The sequence below is a fragment of the Rattus norvegicus genome, chromosome 1, assembly GCF_021556685.1.
Source record: "Rattus norvegicus strain SHRSP/BbbUtx chromosome 1, alternate assembly SHRSP_T2T, whole genome shotgun sequence".
Taxonomy (NCBI): domain Eukaryota; kingdom Metazoa; phylum Chordata; class Mammalia; order Rodentia; family Muridae; genus Rattus; species Rattus norvegicus.
This window is the reverse complement of record NC_141534.1, coordinates 147,909,924-147,928,969: the sequence shown is the minus strand read 5'-3', so window position 1 is coordinate 147,928,969 and position 19,046 is coordinate 147,909,924. Positions and strand designations below refer to the sequence as shown.

Sequence of the window (19,046 nt, the reverse complement as noted above, 5' to 3'; positions counted from 1 at the left end):
ATTCAGTTCAGATTTCTGTGAGCACATCTCCTGGGGTACACCTCATCCTTCTCACAGCCCCACACTTCTGTAGCTGCTGGGCAGAATGAGGACGGGCTGCTGCTCTCGGCTCTGGATGAATCAGCTGGGCTGGCAGGAAGGGTGGGCGGTCTGTTCTCAGGGAAGGGTAGGAAGCATGGTTACTTTTATATACATTAATTAGTCAACAGATTGTCTTTATGTCATACAAATACCAGACTGACCTTTCAAATCAAAACCATGAGCTCCACCTCAGATTGGTAAGCAATCTCGTTTGACTCGAGATTATGTCGTTTTATAAAATTTATTCTGGAACTGCAGCATATGTTTTGCCATTTCTTGAAGTTTCTATAATCTGTCTCTTACCCCCTGTAAGAAATTTCAATTAGCCCAACTTAATGGAAAAAAACCAAAAAACACCCTCAAACATAGTTATATTTTAATAAATTTTTATTCTAGAAAAAGAAATAGGCAGCTAATGGGTTGGTTCTGAGGTCAGTGGTTTGACAGCCTTTGTTGTTGAACGAGTCTGATACATCTCCAGTGGCAGGGACCACACCCCTCCATGAGCCACCCACTAGGCTTACCTACCTCTTTGTCTTTTTTTTTTTAGATTTATTTATTTATTTTGCATATGAGTACACTGTAGCTGTCTTCAGACACACCAGAAGAGGGCCTCAGATCTTATTACAGATGGTTGTGAGCCACCATGTGGTTGCTGGGAATTGAACTCAGGACCTCTGGAAGAGCAGTTGGTGCTCTTACCACTGAGCCATCTCTCCAGCCATCTCTCCTTTTTTTTTTTTTTCCTCCTGGCTGTTCAAGACAGGGTTTCTCTGTGTAGCCCTGGCTGCCTGGCTGTCCTGGAACTCACTCTGTAGACCAGGCTATCCTTGAACCCAGAGACCCCTCCTTTCTCTGCCTCCCAAGTGCTGGGATTAAAGCACTGTCACCCCCACCCGGCCCTACCAGGCTCTTTTGTTTCTTTCCTAATTGTTTATTACATTATACTGAAACTTCTGTACTATAATTTTTAAAATTTTGTTTTTAAAATTTTGTCTCTTGTCTATCTCCTCTACCTTTCATATGTATATGCCTACTCTTTTTTTTTTTTAATTATATGTATGTTTTGTGTGGGTCGGAAGATGTCCTTCCACCCTGTGGCTCCCAGGGATGAAGCTCAGGAGAGTCAGGTTCGGCGGCAGTCGTCCTGCTGGCCCATGTGTTCTCCCTTCGCTGACTGGTTATGCCTTTCTACACAAGGCAGCACTGTTTTGTGAATGGCCTCATAACACACACAGAGCTTTCTTTTCTGGATTACTTACTTTGGGGCCTGCTTGGACCACTGTGTACGCCCAGGTTCTCTTTTCATCAGCTAACCTGAAGCCATGTTTCTGTTTTTTCTTTTTATCAACTTTAATTTCAACCCTGTGGTTGGCAAACAGATAATCTAGACTGCAGTCATTCTGTCTCTGTGGGTGACCCCTGGGATCTCCTGTGAAACGCTGTGTTATTTAATTAGTTTCACAGCATCACTGATCCAGGATCCTCTGCTGTACAGGAGCTTGATCCAGGCCCTCAAATTTGCTACTGTGCTTTATCCTCAGCCCCCTCACATGTAAACACCCAACCCCCAACCCTGTTTCTTTTGGTGTTTTGAGAAAGGGACTTGCCATGTAGTACATGCTAGCCCATAACTCACAGTTCTTCAGTCTCCCGAGTGCATAGGCTAAAGACGCACACACCCACGTCATCCTCGTGCACACACATCCTCAGCCCGTTTTATTTTTTTTATTTTATTTATTTGGGGACACAGCTTTACTGAGTTGCTCAGGGAGGCTTCAGACATTCAGCTGCACCTCAGCTTCTCTAGTACTCGTGGGACTGCACGCACCACACCCAGTGCAAAGCTTTCAACTTCAGTTTTGTCCCTTAATTCGTGTCTTTCCCCCAAACAGTAAGCTGTTATTTGGAGCATGGCATCAGCTTGCAGTGTGTAGCATACATACAACATCTCCAGGTTATCAGTTTTGTTAATAAATTAAGTTGTGGACCCATAGAACTGTATGGTCAGCCAGCATTTTTCTGTCTTACTTTGGAAGATCCTAAAAGCAAGGAGAAAAAAAATTAATACCCTTCATGTGTAAAGGGCTATGATGATACACAGATAAAATACATAGCATAGAGTTTTCTGTAAGTGTGTGTTTTTCCTCCCAGCCCCAAGCTCCTAAAAATAATGACTCTGAGACGCAAATATATTTACAAATACCTAGGCCATATAGCTAGGCATGTTCCCTGACTGGTTTATTTATTTATTTTTTTTTGGAGCTGAGGACCGAACTCAGGGCCTTCTGCTTGTTAGGCAAGTGCTCTACCACTGAGCTAAATCCCCAACACCCCCGACTGGTTTATAATTTAATAATATTCTAAGTTCTGCCTTATGGCTGTTTATCTGGTCCTTAGTTATATGCGACTCTTTTCCTCTCTATCTGGGGTCCAATCCTTCTGAGCCTGGCTCTATCCCAGAATCCTTACTGCCTATTGGATATCCCACCTTCTATTTCCTGCCTCAGCTACAGGCCAACCAGCTTTAATGGACAGGTGTTACATTCATACAGTACACAAGAGATTTTCTCTAAAAAAAAAAAAAGAAGAAGAAGAAAAGAAAGGCCCAAATTCTGCTCCTAAAATGCTTACAGGATTATGTGAAATCAAAGACCTACAGAGTGGGGGTTGGGGATTTAGCTCAGTGGTAGAGCGCTTGCCTAGGAAGCGCAAGGCCCTGGGTTCGGTCCCCAGCTCCGAAAAAAAGATCCAAAAAAAAAAAAAAAAAAAAAAAAAAGACCTACAGAGTGGCAATGTTATGCTAGGTAAGACTCCCAGAATGCCTTGCTGAAATCGAGAGCCACAATGATAGCATCTACCAGCCTAAATTACCTCTCCTCTAATGAAAACGGATTTTTTTTGTCCCTGCAATCATTTTTTTTTTTTTTTTGGTTCTTTTTTTCGGAGCTGGGGACCGAACTCAGGGCCTTGCGCTTCCTAGGCAAGCTCTCTACCACTGAGCTAAATCCCCAACACCCCCTGCGATCATTTTTAAAATAAAAAAAAAGGTAAAACAAAGCCAGCAGAGTTTTAGTGGTTGACGTGATGCAATTTGTCTAAGAAAAATACGGACTCCCGCTTTTTGAATAATGCTGTTAAACCACACCATTAAAAACCAACCCCAGGATTTCGCCAGTGATTGCCATCACGTTCACACCTGGTTTTGTAGGTCTTTGTTCAGTAAAGAAATCAGAGTAACAGCTGACCTCCTGTTGCAGTCCAGAGCACTTGTTGTCTACCATTCTGCAGGATTAGGAGCTTTTTCAGAAATGGTTCTCGACCTTCCAAATCTGTGCTGTCATGTGGTGGCCCTCAAACATAAAACTGTTTCCGTGGTTATTTCATAACTAATTTTGCCACTGTTATGAATCATAATTAAATATCTGACATGCATGATATCTGACGTGTGGAAACTCCCCCAACCCCCTGTGAAATCGGTCAAGACCCAGGGGTTGAGAACCATCGGTTTATAACCAGTGTGAGAAGAATAGTGCAGAGCTCTGAGATCAGAGCAGGAGAATGCACGCTGTTGTGAGGCATGATGGGATGCCACCTGAACAGGAGAAACCTATGTGTGGGTTTTAAATATTAGAGAAGGGCAACTTTTGATAGGCTATTGGGGGAGGGGCGAGGACCAATGAACTCTGGAAGAGAGCAGCTTGTATCTGGCAGGCTCTGCAGACACAGACAGATGCTGGCTCCTGCAAAAGTCTCTGAGAAGCTATGGACGTTCTAAAGTTTTCTACACTTTCTGAAACAAAGCTGCTTCTTGACACGCTGGTTTTGGCATCCAGAGCCAAGAGGTGATGGCCCCTAGTGTTGTTCAACAACACTGTCCCTGCTGAGACACAACACACACATCTACTCACCCTAGATAGGAAGCCTATGACAGACCAAAGTATGGATACCCTCCAAGTCAAGCATGGAGAAGCAATAAGTGTTATTGGGGCTACTTATAGGAACAGAAGTGACTCAAAGACAGCTGTATCACCAAGGCCACCCCAGCCAGCATGGAGGACAGCTCAGGAAAGCTGGGAACCTGGAGCACACAGCACAGCCTGCAGGCAGCTCAGCAGGCTGCAGTGTGCTTTCCCAGTGACTCTAGTCTAAAGCTCTTGCAGGCAGCTCCACGGGTTGCTGCTTTTCCCAGGCAGCTGGTCTGGTCTCAGTCTTTGCAGCTTACCTTGGCTGAGAGTCTACTTTTCGGCTTAGCACCTCCGAGCCTTGGCAGCTGAGCATCTCTTAGAGCATCTCTTAGCTTGCTCTGGCTGGGAGGGGCCTAGTCAATGTGGCCAGCTTCAGGCTCTTGAAGTGGAGCTTTCCTGCAGGATGAAATGCTTCAATTTCAGAGGAACCTATGCAGGACGCCAAGGTACCAGACATAAGCTAGCCCTGGTTAGGAGGTCAGGAGGTAGGGAAGCTTCTGATGATGGGAGCCAGGAATGGTAATCCCCCAAAGTGTGTGATCTTCCCATTAGGGAACATAATGCCTTCTCAGGCCTCTGTCTCTACTTCTGCCTGTAGGATCCCAACCAGCTGATCCGGGCCAGCGCGCTTCGTGTTCTCTCTAGCATCCGTGTGCCCATCATAGTCCCCATCATGATGCTAGCCATCAAGGAAGCTGCCTCGGACATGTCACCCTATGTTCGGAAAACAGCTGCTCATGCCATCCCCAAACTCTACAGGTGTGCCCCAGCTTTGCCCTTTGTCCTCCAGGGGCCTGGGTTCCTATGCTCCCAGCCCACCCCTGACCTTACCACGGTCTTGCAGGCTGCTTCTCATCTGGTATTAGTTTAGGGATCTGAGAAATACAGGCCGAAGATGGGGACTCATATCTCTTTTTTTTTTTTTTTTTTTTTTTTTTGGTTCTTTTTTTCGGAGCTGGGGATAGAACCCAGGGCCATGAGCTTCCTAGGCAAGCACTCTAACACTGAGCTAAATCCCCAACCCTGGGACTCATATCTCTTGACGTGTGTGTATGCATGGCTAGGGCAGCTGTCGGGGAGCCTGGGGACAGGAGGGAAGACATTCCCAGCGATTGTTTCTCCCTCAGTTTGGATTCTGATCAGAAGGACCAGCTGATAGAAGTCATTGAGAAGCTTTTGGCAGACAAGACCACGGTGGGTATTATGGAAGACAGGACGAGGAGTGGTGGGAAGGGTTCGAGTTCTCCACCCTTCCCGTTCACATCCTCTTGCCTTGCTTCTCCAGCTGGTGGCAGGCAGTGTAGTGATGGCCTTTGAAGAGGTCTGTCCGGAACGCATCGACCTGATTCACAAAAACTACCGGAAGCTCTGCAACCTGCTCATCGACGTGGAGGAGTGGGGCCAGGTGGTGATCATCAGCATGCTCACGCGTTATGCACGAACGCAGTTCCTGAGCCCTACGCAGAACGTAAGCGCGAGGCCCCAGCCCTGCAGGGAGGGGCGGGAGGTCATCCAGGGAAGATGTTCACACACTCGGCCGTATCTCTTTCAGGAGTCTTTGTTGGAGGAGAATCCTGAGAAGGCCTTCTATGGCTCTGAGGAGGACGAGGCCAAAGGCCCTGGATCAGAGGAAGCGGCCACTGCGGCGCTGCCTGCTCGGAAGCCCTATGTAATGGATCCAGATCACCGGCTGCTGCTGCGGAACACCAAGCCGCTACTGCAGAGCCGCAGCGCCGCCGTGGTCATGGCGGTGGCACAGCTTTACTTCCACCTGGCGCCCAAGGCAGAGGTGGGCGTCATCGCCAAGGCTCTCGTTCGCCTGCTGCGCAGCCACAGGTGCGGGAAGCCCCGCCCCCTCCGCCGCCAGATCCCGCTTTTCTCCCATCAGCTCCTTCCTCCCAACTCTTTGTCTAGCCCGTCTTCCCCGACCCACCGCCCCTGCCCCCATCCGAGGGGTTCAGAAACCTCTAACTCATCCTCTCCACAGCGAGGTGCAGTACGTAGTGCTCCAGAATGTGGCCACCATGTCCATCAAGCGCAGGGTGAGCATGCATTCAAGGTCTGCTCTGGCTCCTGCGGGCTCTGTGGGAGCTGGTGGGAATTGGGGTGGGACGAGCAGGGTTGTAGGGAAAGATGGGGGAATTACAATTACCCTGTGTGTGCAGGGTCTAGGTTTTTCAAGAGTCCCAAACGCAAACCAGAAGGGTCTAGATTCTGAAGGGGCCACTGGGGGGGGGGGCGGTGCCTAAAGAGAAAGTCAGATCTAAGATGGATGGGGAACTTGAGGCAAAGATGACAGCGTTGAGGCTGAAGGATCGTGGGGTCTGTGGTGGGAGGGGCAGATGTCTCTGGAAGAGGCAGATCTAGGACTGTGGTGGAGAGCCCCAAGAATACTCTCTCTTGCCAGGGAATGTTTGAACCCTACTTGAAGAGCTTCTACATTAGGTCCACGGATCCTACCCAGATCAAGATCCTGAAGGTGAGTGCAAGACTGTGCTTGACTCTGATTCCAGCTAAACTGGTTGAATACTAGCTGGATTAACTGATACTGAACACATTGGCACCTGCCTCTTTGTGGAGCAGCGCACATCTCTAGGCTGAAAGTGTTTGCTCAGGTGGTGGGAAACTACCCCTGGCTTATCAGCCTGACACATGTTTTTCTGGGGATATGCAGCACATGCCTACTAACCCCAGATAGGAAGTCAAAGTACGGATACTACCCAAGTCCAACTTGGGTGAACCAATGAGGGTTTTTTTGGGGGCCGTTACTTATAAGAGTATGGAGTGAGGGGTTACTTACAGGAGCAGAAATCACTCAAAAATGGCTGCATTACCAAGGCCCACCTCAGCATGGAGGACAGCTCAGGAAAGCTGGGAACCTGGAGCACACAGCACAGCCTGCAGGCAGCTCCACAGGTTGTTGCTTCCTCTGGTCTGAGAGTCTTTGCAGCTCAGCTTGGCTGAGAGAGTCTACTTTGCAGCTTAGTTAGAGCTGCCTTTGAGTCTTGGCAGCTCAGCCTCTCTTAATCCGCTTGCTGTGGAAGGGCAGGGCCTAGAGAATCTGATCAGTTTCAGGGACTTCTTGAAGCTGTTGTGAGTTGTTTACCTTCCTGCCCTAGGAGCTTCCAGCAGGGTGGAATGTTTCCGTCTTGGAGGAAACTGTTACACAACTGCCTGCGTGGTATGCACCAGACACTTCCCAGAATAACTTAATTTTCATAATCACCCCCAAAAGTCTGTATCGCTTACATTTTATATTTTAAATTGTAGACTCCAGGAAGTGATGTTACTAGTGTGAAGTCATCATACTCTGCAGTTCTGCCTCTCACATACCTGCCCCTTCAGACTTTCTGGAACACATACACCAACAGGCAGTGTTGAGAGCCTGTGCCTCTGTTCCTTTCCCATTCTATTGCCTTTTTACTGAGTGATGGCATCGAACAGTGACCAACTTTCTCACTTGTTAGCACATCTGCTGCTACTTCTGTTACTAGATCCAGGGACCCAAGGGGTCTGGGGAGAGTCCTTGCTTATATGCACAAGACCTTGGGTTTGATACCAAGCATCCCATGACCAGGATGAGGTAGCACAGGCCTATAATCCTGTCGCTCAGGTGGTGGGAGTAGAAGGATCAGAAATTCAAGATTATTCTTGGCCACATATGGAGTTCAAAGCCAATTTGGACTACTTGAGACACTTGTCTCAAAACAGCAGCAACAAACAGGTGTTAGCATAGGGATTCAAGGTGAAGGAACTGAGTCAGAGATCCTGCTTTTATTGAGCTTGTAGTCTTGTTGGGGGGCAAAAGAGGCAGTAAGCAGTTAATCCCAAGATAAATGGAGAAAACCCATCTGTGAAATATGTCAAGAGCGAAGAGTGCAGAGAAATATAAATAGACATCAGGGCTGGAGCAGTGTCTCAGCTGAAGAGCGCTGGCTGCTCTTCCACAGGACCAGGGTTCCATTCCTAGCCCTCACATGCGGGCTCATGACCACCTGTAACTCCAGTTCCAGAGGATCCAATGCCCTCCTCTGACATCTGCGGGCATTGCATGCACATGGTGCTTAGACAAAACAATACACAGAAAATTAAAAACAATTTTTTTTAAGTTAGAATGGGGCCACCATCATTTGGATCAAGGAAGCGTTCCTTGGGAAGATGGACTCCAAGCTGAGACCTGATAAACGGATGTGAGTTACCTAAGTACAGGGTCAGGAATGGGAAGAACTGCTCCATACAAACAGAACAGCGTTTGCGATTACTCTGAGGCAGGAACGGTCAGGTCATCCAGAGATTCACAGATCATCCTTGGTTTCTGTCCTCAAAGGAATAGTTTTCCGTGGAGGGAGGAGGCAGCGTGACCTTTCTTCACCTGTACTTTGTCAGGGACTTCACTGAGGAGGCAAATTGACCTTCTTGTGTTTTTGAAGACGGTTCATGATCTAGCATTTCCTCGTCATTCTAAGCACGGGCAGAACGGTCCTGAGTATTGCTTCCTAGTCTGTAAAGTTTGTTTGCAATAAAATCCCAGAAAACCTGCTGGCCACACTGGCCACTTTCTGCCCCTCTACCTCTCCTTGCAGCTGGAAGTGCTGACCAACCTGGCCAATGAGACCAACATCCCCACTGTTCTACGGGAATTCCAGGTACAGGCTACGGGCTAACCTCTAGCTCCCAGGCCCCGGAGAGGTGCCCTACAGATCCCTGCATCTAGTGAGAATTTCCCTGCTGGGTCTCATTTTCTGAAAGAGCCCAAAGCTGGAGAAATGTTTCCTTAGACCCCTTTCAGTGCCTTCTGTTGGCTTTAGGCCCTGGATGTGGTTTGGAGACATCACTGTCCCCCAAGGCTTAATGAGTTATCATACGAGGGGGGTTACAGTCTTCGTCTGCTTGAAGGTCACCCTTCAACTCTTCACTGTGTAGTCACTACTTACTAGATGTTACTGTGTCATGATGTCCATAGACCTACATTCGCAGCATGGACAAAGACTTTGTGGCGGCCACGATCCAGGCCATCGGACGATGTGCAACGAACATAGGCCGAGTCCGTGACACCTGCCTCAATGGCTTGGTGCAGCTTCTGTCCAACCGTGATGGTTAGTGTTTGCCTGGAGAAGTGTCCAGTCTTTTTTTTTTTTTTTTTTTCGGAACTGGGGGCCGAACCCAGGGCCTTGGGCTTGCTAGGCAAGCGCTCTACCACTGAGCTAAATCCCCAACCCCTAGAAGTGTCCAGTCTTGGTGGTGTCTGTGTGCCTGCATGCCTGACCTTGCTGGCCAGTGGTTATCCCCTTGCGTGTCTAGGTACAATGTGAACCTGTTGGTTTGTCTGCTTCAGTTAGTGTGCAGGTGTTGCTGTAACCGAGGGCTGCCTGAGAACTGGGTGTGGCCATCTGACTGGTCTGGGGCTTGTGTTCTCATTCCCATCCCCTAGAGCTTGTGGTTGCTGAGTCAGTGGTGGTCATTAAGAAGCTGCTGCAAATGCAGCCAGCGCAGCACGGCGAGATCATCAAACACTTGGCAAAACTCACAGACAACATCCAGGTGAGGGAGCAGCCCTGACAGTATCCCCCTGATATTTGTTTTTCCTTTTGGTTTGGTTTATTTTGAGACAGGGTTTCTTTGTGTAGCCCTGACTGTCCTGGCACTCACTCTGTAGACCAGGCTGGTCTTGAACTCACAGAGATCTGTCTGCTTCTGCCTCCTGAGTGCTAGGATTAAAGGAATATACTACTAACACCCAGCCAATGTCCTTTTAAAGATTTATTTTACTTTAAACTCATGGGTGTGTGTGTGTGTGTGTGTGTGTGTGTGTGTGTGTGTGTGTGTGTGTGTATGTGTGTATGTGTGTGTGTGTGCATGTGTGTGTTGGGGGAGTATGTGCACAGATGTGCCAGTGACTTGTAGAATCCAGTGGTTTCAGATTTCCTGGCTCTAGAGTTGCAGGCAATTGTGCACAGCCCAATGTGGGTGTTAGGAACTGGACTTGGGTCATCTACAAGATCAGCAAGTGCTCTTAGTTTCTGAGCCATCTTTCTAGCTGCGTGCCCATGACTTTAAGAATCTGTAACTCAGTGCTTTAACTTCACCCAGATCAAACTCCAAATGGGCACTGGACCTTCTTCAGGGAGAAGGAGAGAGGTTAGACTGCATGACCACGTTCAAGACTATCCTCATGGGCTCCCTCACAGAGCTCTTTAGCCCTTCCCACCATTCCGTTTTCCCACCAACGCTCTGACTAAGGATGGCTGACTGATTAATCCCTTGTGTTTTTGCTGTGAGGCTGGGTTGAAATATCCCTAATGCCATTACTGGAGATTCAGGCAGACTGACATGGCAGTACAGCAATAAAGTTAGAAAACCGTGGCTAACTTTAGGAACTCTGTTTGGCAGCTCTGTTCATGAAAACGAAACTGTGTGGAGGAGGGGGTGCTGCATATGAAAAGTCCATCTTTTAATCTGTTCTACCCCTCCGCCTCCATCCTCAGGCACCTAAAAGACAATAGGCCAGCATAAGCTGCCATCCCCTTCCCCTGGCGGTTCATCCCAGCCACATCAACATGTTTTCTCTAGTCCTAACGCCTGTCCGTATGCACAGGTACCCATGGCACGGGCCAGCATCCTCTGGCTCATTGGAGAGTACTGTGAGCATGTGCCCAAGATTGCCCCTGATGTTCTGAGAAAAATGGCCAAGTCCTTCACAGCAGAGGAGGACATCGTGAAGCTGCAGGTCATAAACCTGGCAGCCAAGCTGTACCTGACTAACTCAAAGCAGGTAAGGAGTGAGAGACATCCCCACCAGCCTTCTCTGGACCCCAAGAGTTGCCGCCCTGGGCAGCATTCTCGTGGCTTTCCCCAACAGGTCTGAACTCTTTTTGTTAAAGGTATATCAAGATAGGTAGATAGTCTTCCCAAGTAACCATTGCCACCCCAGGGTCCATAGGTATACTTGAGACTCTAGTGGGGTCACCATTGAAAAATCTGTTGTGAGACTGTTGAGTGTTCATGTCTTAAAGTTATAGAGCGTCCTTATCTGTCGTCTCTGGAACGTGGGTTTTGATGTGATCGTGCTGATGGAGCTAACTAATGGGCATTGATGGGAGAACATGTATTCCAGGGGACGTGGATTGTACTTCTTCCCAAAAGTTTGCTGATGTCTGGGCTGTCTGTGCCTAGGGTTAAGCCAGGGTCCTAAGGCCACCGTGTTCTTCATAAGCCTGGGTGGACCTGCCTGCACTAAGTTGTCACTGTCATGGTGGGTAGTAACGACTGACTTCTCCCCCCCCCCCCCCCCGGAGCTGAGGACCGAACCCAGGACCTTGTGTTTGCTAGGCAAGCGCTCTACCACTAAGCTAAATCCCCAACCCCTACGACTGACTTCTTTATGGGTACTTTGATTCAGAGAGGCTGATGTTTGTTAGCCAGGGACTCAAGCTAAGGAGGCAGGACCACCAACTATTGGGACTGTGAATAGACATCACTGCTAACTTCATGTGCATTCATTCATTCATTCATTCATTCATTCATTCATTCATCTGCCCTCTTTTCTAGACGTTCCCTGAGCCTTAGGTACAGGCATTGTGATGTCACATTTTAATACTTTTAAGTTTCCCATAGCTTTACAATGAGTTACTATCAACCTAGTGGCTTAAGATAACATACCTATTTTCTTCTTTTCTGTTTGTGTTTATGTTTTTGTTTTTTGAGGCAGGGTTTCCTCTTTGTAGCACTGGCTGTCCCAGAACTTACTCTGAGGACCAGGCTGGCCTCAAACTTCCAGAGCTCCTCGTGCCTCTGTCTCCCAAGTGCTGGGATTAAAATTGTGCACCAGTATCACCTGGCTTTTCTTTGAGTGTTTTGTGGGTCAGGAACCTGGTATGACAGTTCACTGTTGTGCAAGGCTGTCCTTGAAGTAGAGGCCAAGGCTGGGTTTTTACCTGGTGGTTTTGTTGAGGACAGTTTCACTTCCCTGCTCACCTGCAGTCAGCATTGCCTGTGACTTTAGCCAAGGTCCTGACTCCTTGCTGGCTGTCAACTAGAGATAACTCTCAATTTTTAGAGACTGCCTTTAGTTCCTTCTATGTGAGCCTCCCAGTGTGGCCACTTAATTTTCCTAAACCACAAGGGACAGTGTCTCTAGGGCAACAAGGGACAGTGTCTCTAGGGCAAGATGCATCTCTATGCTCATTATCTTTGCCACATTCCAAAGTCTCGGGCCTTGCTCATGCCACATACAAATTACAACAAGCGCGGACACCAGCAGAGATGGGCTTTGAGGTCTGGGCTATAGGATTTATATAGGGTTAAGTAGAGTATGTACTTTAGCTTTTCTTGAATAGTCACCTTGGGTGGCAGTTAGCATGAATGTTGACACGGGTTATTGAGAGTGTCTCATAGTATTCTTTCCTGACAGTTGGATGGTCTTTTAGGGTTCTTGGTGTACTGACATGGCTCACAGGTTCCTGAACGACCTCTAATTAATCTATTTTATGTGCTTATATGGATATAAGCGAGCGAGAGAGAGAGAAAGAGAGAGCGAGAGCGCATGTGTGACAATTTTAGTACATTGTGAGGTGGGGTTACATGATACAATTTGGACTTGCAATGCGAGGAATGGCTCTTTAGAGTGAGCAAGGATGGTGGGTCATTACAGACAGTTTTGCAGTATGTCAGCGCATGCACCAGCCTCTTGCCTTAATTGTTGACATGGAATTGGGACTGTGAACAGATGGATCTAGTCTTTAAGTGCTTTTTCTCGAGTGAGGCAAGGGAAGGAGACAGTCTGTTATCAGCCACCTCTGAAGCCCGTAAGAGAAGATACTGTCCTAAACTGGAAGGGGAGGGAGCGAATCCACTGCTGCATCTTCATAACGTTGACAATGTCTGCTGCTCAGACGGTCAGACAGGAAAGGCAGGCCCGTGGTCCACTGCATCCCGTGTTCCCATTTCTGATCCCATCGTATCAGGAGAATTGGGCTGGAATCGCGAGTGGTGCTGTGGTGGAAGGTGAATGTGGGGGGCATCAGAGTCTGTGGGGGACATAGTGTAGATGAGAGTGGAACCAGTGGGGTCCCCAAGGTGAAATGGGGCAGCTCTGATAGGCAGCAGGGTTAACACTCGAGCCATGGTTGGTTGGATGTGATATCATCAAAAATTTTTGGAACCTAAGTCATTCCCAGGCTCTGTCTTGCTGGTCCCTGGTCCCTGTGGGTGCTCTGATGTTAGCTTTTTGGTGGTTTATGATCTTTGTCACAGGAGACACAGAGATCTGGGTCAAAGGCATAGGCACTGACAGGGAGGGGACAGGTGGGTTTCTGATGCTGGATACAGTACCTATTGGCCCCCTCAACCTTGGAGAAGCCACTTCCTGATTCTCTCTCTCTATGCCCTTAGAATTGCAGAGATGACAGGAGAGTGGGGGACGCCTGACACAGTACTTGGCTACAGAAAGTCCTTCAGAAATGAGGGCAGCCGGCACTGTCATCATGTAAAGGCAGCATGGGTGTCTTAGTCAGGGTTTCTATTCCTGCACAAACATCATGACCAAGAAGCAGGTTGGGGAGGAAAGGGTTTATTCAGCTCACTTCCACGTTGCCGTTCATCACCAAAGGAAGTCAGGACTGGAACTCAAGCAGGTCAGGGAGCAGGAGCTGATGCAGAGGCCATGAAAGGATGTTTCTTACTGGCTTGCTCACCATAGCTTGCTCAGCCTTATAAATCCCAAGACCACCAGCCCAGGGATGGCACCACCCACAATGGCCTGGGTCCTCCCCAATTGATCACTAGTTGAGAAAATGCCTTACAGCTGGGTCTCATGAGGGCATTTCCACAGCTGAGGCTCCTTTCTCTGTGATAACTCCAGCTCATGCCAGGTTGACACACAGACCCAGTGCAATGGACTGGGGCGATATTTGAGACTTTTGGTCCTTACATATAGCCGCTCCACTGTAGACTGTGGACCCCGTATGAGCTCAGCAAGCCTCAGAGGCAGAGACACTTGGTTTCCATCTTGTCAGAATCTTTCAGGGAACAGCCTGGCATCTTTGAGATCCCCTCGGCTGCTCTGTGGGTTGACAGTTCTGTCAAAGAGCCCCTTGTTTACTCCCCCCTTTATTGTCTTGATTCTCTGAGGATGGTGGAGCCTGGGTGCCACAGATATAGCACAGTGCCAGAATAAAGAGGTTGATTGGCCTGGATCAGCGAGGACCAGAAATTAGAGGAAGAATGGAGTCCAAGACCATCAGGGAGGAGAGGGCAACTTCATTTGCTGGCCCAACGCAGTTGTGGTAGTTGGGGGCAGAAGTCAGAGCCAGAATGCTGAAATGGAGAAGCTAGAACTGAGGCAGGCGGGGAGGAATTGAATGATATGCAAAGGGAAGAAGCTCTGCTTGGCTGTGTTGGCTGAACAAAGCTTGTTCCAAGTCTCCTGGGTCCCCCACCCTCTGTTGAGGTGTCACCTCCTCTTTTCTCCTCAGACCAAGCTCTTGACCCAGTATGTGCTGAGTCTGGCCAAGTACGACCAAAACTATGATATCCGGGATCGAGCCCGCTTCACCCGGCAGCTCATCGCTCCTTCAGAGCAGGGTGGTGCCCTCAGCCGCCATGCCAAGAAGCTCTTCCTGGCCCCTAAGCCAGCCCCTATCTTGGAGTCATCCTTCAAAGGTGGGAGTGGGAATTGGGGTAATGACTGGGGAGAGAGGGAGGAAGTGGCCAGGTCCAGAGCCCAGGCCTTCCACCGAGGAGGCTGAACTTCAGTCAGGCACTAAGCCCTTGTGTGTAGAGCTGGTGTGCTGCCTCACCTGCAGTCTCCACCACACTCATGGCTGGTTCTGCCTCTCTCGAGGGTCTGCTCTCCTCATCACGTGGGGCTTTTGCTTCCTCTCCATTTCTTAGGCACCTCTTCCACCTCCCTCCTGAGCAGGCTCTGGACTTGGGATTCTATATTAGATATTAGATGCCAAGGACCTAGGAAGGCAGGTAGTGAAGTAACATGCCAAAGAAAGGGACATGTTTCTAGCGGTCCTGAGGATGTGGTTACCAGCACCATGGGCAGTCACTTGAGGCCAGCCCAAGCCCTCGTCTCCAGGCTCCCAGCCTCTGCTCACAGTTGTGGCCTGGGACGGGAGGTTGCTTCAGCTGCCTCATTAGCCCTAGGAAATGAAGCCAGGGCCTACCCAGAGAGGAGCTTCCTAAACAGAAGCTGGCTTTCCTGGTACCTCTGCATTTTCCCTCCTCCCCTGGGTGTCAAGGGTTGAGGTAGGATGATGATGTAACTGTCCCAGGAGGCAGGGCAGCCCTGAAGCCATCCTCACTCATGGCTGTGTTTCCTTCCTATTCCTTCTCTCTGCTGTGACCCTGACTCTCCCACCCTATTTCTGACTGCTTATCCATCCCCATGAATCTAGAGCTCCTCCAGACCTCTCTCCTCACCTCTGGCTAGCTCGGCCTGCTTCTTCTACACCGTGTCCCATGTAAGACTTCTTTCTCCTGCCTGTGCTCAGAAGAGGAGCCACATTCACACGGTGGCCTCCACAGAGAGACTTGAGCAGCCAGGCCAACAGCTGCTCTGGTCACTGAGTTGCCTCTCTTGACACCTTGTTTTCCCAGTCTATCTGCCCTCTGTCCTCTGCCCTGTCCTCTGTCCTTCTCACAGCATGTAGGCCTGGATGCGTTGTCAGGGTGCACAGGACTCACCAGAGGATGTAACCATCACTATCCCTTGCTTAGCTGGGGGATCCTCTCTAGAATTAGCACCCAGTTTCATCCAGGAAACAAATACCCCTGCCCCAAGCATTGTTTATTGCCACTACTAGCCTAACCTATAAACCTGTCTTCAGATCGGGACCATTTCCAACTGGGCTCACTGTCCCACCTACTCAACGCAAAGGCTACAGGCTACCAGGAGCTCCCAGACTGGCCAGAGGAAGCCCCAGATCCATCTGTGCGCAATGTGGAGGTCAGCAGCTTTGGCGTGTGTGTGTGTGTGTGTGTGTGTGTGTGTGTGTGTGTGTGTGTGTGTGTGTGTGTGCGTGCGTGTGTGCGTGTGTGCGTGTGTTGCTGTCCCAGTTCTGATACCCTCCCCACACACAGGAAGAAGATCTCTCCCTTATTGAGACCCACATGGGCCTGTTGGGCGAGTACACTGAGGTCCCCTCTGTGTGCTGTGTACTCTCCTCTCGCTCCCTGTGTGCTGTGCCCACATCGTTTTCTCCATGTCTGGGTGCTATCACGGCTATGAACCGTTTACTCCTCTCCTTCTGGACTGTCCCTCTCCAGTGTTTCCTTTTTGGGGGTCATTCCCAAGTGGGGTGCCAAGAAGGGATATAGTAATAGGTTACAAAAGCTAGGCACATCCCTTCCCTGTCCTCCAACCACAAGGAAAGGCCTGTACTTATATCTTCAGGTACCTGAATGGACCAAATGCTCAAATCGGGAGAAGAGGAAGGAGAAGGAAAAGCCTTTCTATTCTGATTCTGAGGGGGAGTCTGGCCCCACTGAGTCTGCAGACAGCGGTGAGCAGAGGGGTAGAGCTGTGGACCTGCCTTTGTGCATGCCCGAGTGTGTGTTTATGTGGTCAGTGACCAAGGTATGCACTTGCTGACAAGTCACAGCCTGTGTGAACCCAGCTGTCCATTCCCATACGTGTGACAGTGCAAGTAACACTTGGGTGGGTCCTTCCATGTTTTGGCATCTAGCTTTGGGGCAGGTCAAATGAAATGGGAGCTTCAGTTCTGGAGCTGGGAACCCAAACAACTCCCATAGACCCAGAAAAGCCTACACAGGAAGTGGACAGGCCCCTCCTGTTGTGGGAGGCTTCACATGCAGCGGGGAAACCTGACACACTTCCTCCATAGAGCCTGAGTCTGAGAGCGAGTCGGGGAGTAAGAGCAGCAGTGAGAGTGGCTCTGGGGAGTCTAGCAGTGAGTCGGACAATGAAGATGACGATGAAGAGAAAGGCGAAGGCAGCGAGAGGTAAGATGGGGAGGCCAGGGCTCTGTTCTGGAAAAAAAATGAGCCAGTCTTCTGGGAGGCTATGAGCTACCATGAGGTGCTGGGGCCTGCACACCTTCTGGGTCATCTCCTGTGATGGCTGCTTTGCCTGACTGCTGAAGTCTAGGAGTCTTAAAGATGTCATTGGAGTGACAGAGAGAGGTCACCGGGGCTCTGGGGCCTGAGATGGCACCAGCTAGCGTAAGGCTCCCCTGGGGCTGGGATAGGGAGCTAGATGCAGAATTGGTTGGGCCAAGGTCTCCTCTCCCTCCTCCACTTTTCAGGGCTTCCCCTGTTCTATGAGACAAGGTCCAGACTGAACCATAGCCTCACCTTTCCACCCCCTTTAGTGAACAGAGCGAGGAGGAAGGTGAGAAGAAGAAGAAGACGAAGAAGAAGAAGGCGTCAGAGGGACACAGGGAAGGCTCATCCTCGGAGGAGGGCAGTGACTCCAGTAGTAGCTCTGAGTCTGAGGTGACATCGGAGTCGGAGGAAGAGCAGGTAGAGCCTGCCTCCTGGAGGAAGAAGACAGTAAGAGCGTCTTCCTACCCTATGCGTGGACATCTCCCTCCATTCAGAATAGATTGTGTGTCTCCCACCACCCCAGAGAAAGCCAAGGTGCTCCTCTTCCTCATAACCTACCCACTTTTTCTTTCAGCCTCCCAGCAGCAAAAGCACCCCTGCAGCCAAGGAGATTTCCCTGCTTGACCTAGAGGACTGTGAGTCTGAGTAGTAGAAGGCATGGGGGAAGGGAGCCCAATGTGACTTAAGAGGCTGAGATCTGGGGTGTTTGTCCTGGGTCTACCTAGTTTCCGGAAGGCTCTGTGTCTCGCTGTCCACGGTGCTGAATTCTGCTCTTTGAGCCCTGGGCTCCTCTCAAGTCAAGCCAAGCCCAGTTCCCTCTTCCTTGTTAGTTATCTTTCTTCTTCCCTCTCCCCTCCTAGTCACCTCTCCTAGTGTCCAGCCTGTGTCTCCTCCCATGGTTGTGTCCACCAGTTTGGCTGCTGACCTGGAAGGTCTGACACTTACAGACTCGTCTCTGGTGCCTTCGGTGAGCTGGGGGAGGGATTCAACTAATTGCTGTATTCTGCGGTGTGGTCCTGTGTGGAACAACCCGGGATTTAGTGATTGGGACACCTTTAGGTCCAAATTTTTCAGGCTGGCTCTAGGTAAGACAGGGTTGGGGTTCACAATCCTTTGCCTTTTTTCCTCCTCACGTCCCTTGTCTTCCTCTCTAGCTGCTGAGTCCAGTGTCCAGCATTGGGAGGCAGGAGCTGCTGCACCGGGTAGCTGGAGAGGGACTGGCTGTGGACTATGCCTTCAGCCGCCAGCCTTTCTCTGGGGATCCCCACATGGTGTCTCTGCATATCTACTTCTCCAACAACTCCGAGACTCCGATCAAGGGGCTGCATGTGGGCACTCCCAAGCTGCCTGCTGGCATCAGCATTCAAGAATTTCCTGAAATCGGTACAGAGGGCCTTGGGCAGGGTAGAGGAGACGGCCCCTGAGCAGACTCAGTCTTTCTGTAGGTGCTGATATCCTCTTGGAGTCAAACCAGGTGCCTTGCTATAAGGAAACAGAGATGGCATCTACTATGACTCCTACCACGGTAGATAAGATGGACTAGGAGAAAAGCAAGTTCCTATTAGGATAGGAGGTCTCTGAGAAAATTTGAGAGTGGGTGAGGGGCTCCATGGGCCCCAAAAGCCAGGAATCCACAGAAGGCTGGTGTGGTCTGATTCAGGAGGAAGACTGGAGCCAAGCAGGGCTCTAGGACAATGGTGGCCTTTCCTGTCCTTTCATTGTTTTTCTTGCATCACTCAGAGTCCCTGGCACCTGGAGAATCCACTACTACTGTGATGGGCATTAACTTTTGTGACTCAACCCAGGCAGCCAACTTCCAGCTGTGGTATGTACCCAGCTCATGCAAGTAGTGAGAGGGTGGGGTGGAGAGAGGCAGGGTCTGAGAGAACCGGAGCTGGGGCTGGACGTAGGTGGGCCACATGGAAT

The 19,046-nt window shown here is 49.7% G+C and overlaps 1 protein-coding gene across 4 annotated transcripts in view; it reads left to right on the top strand.

Moving 5' to 3' along the window:
• Positions 1-19,046, top strand: part of Ap3b2 (adaptor related protein complex 3 subunit beta 2) — a 32,587-nt gene that overhangs the window by 10,840 nt on the left and 2,701 nt on the right. For 2 of the 4 annotated variants that reach the window (XM_087558065.1, XM_087558056.1), the window contains exons 5-23: positions 4,648-4,808; positions 5,177-5,243; positions 5,335-5,517; positions 5,602-5,885; positions 6,037-6,091; positions 6,457-6,528; positions 8,633-8,695; positions 9,013-9,145; positions 9,481-9,590; positions 10,645-10,821; positions 14,522-14,708; positions 15,884-16,002; positions 16,450-16,558; positions 16,901-17,018; positions 17,387-17,537; positions 17,695-17,755; positions 17,981-18,087; positions 18,275-18,503; positions 18,861-18,945. In XM_087558065.1, coding sequence (XP_087414191.1) covers positions 4,648-4,808; positions 5,177-5,243; positions 5,335-5,517; positions 5,602-5,885; positions 6,037-6,091; positions 6,457-6,528; positions 8,633-8,695; positions 9,013-9,145; positions 9,481-9,590; positions 10,645-10,821; positions 14,522-14,708; positions 15,884-16,002; positions 16,450-16,558; positions 16,901-17,018; positions 17,387-17,537; positions 17,695-17,755; positions 17,981-18,087; positions 18,275-18,503; positions 18,861-18,945 — 2,471 coding nt within the window. 4 annotated transcript variants of the gene reach the window in all.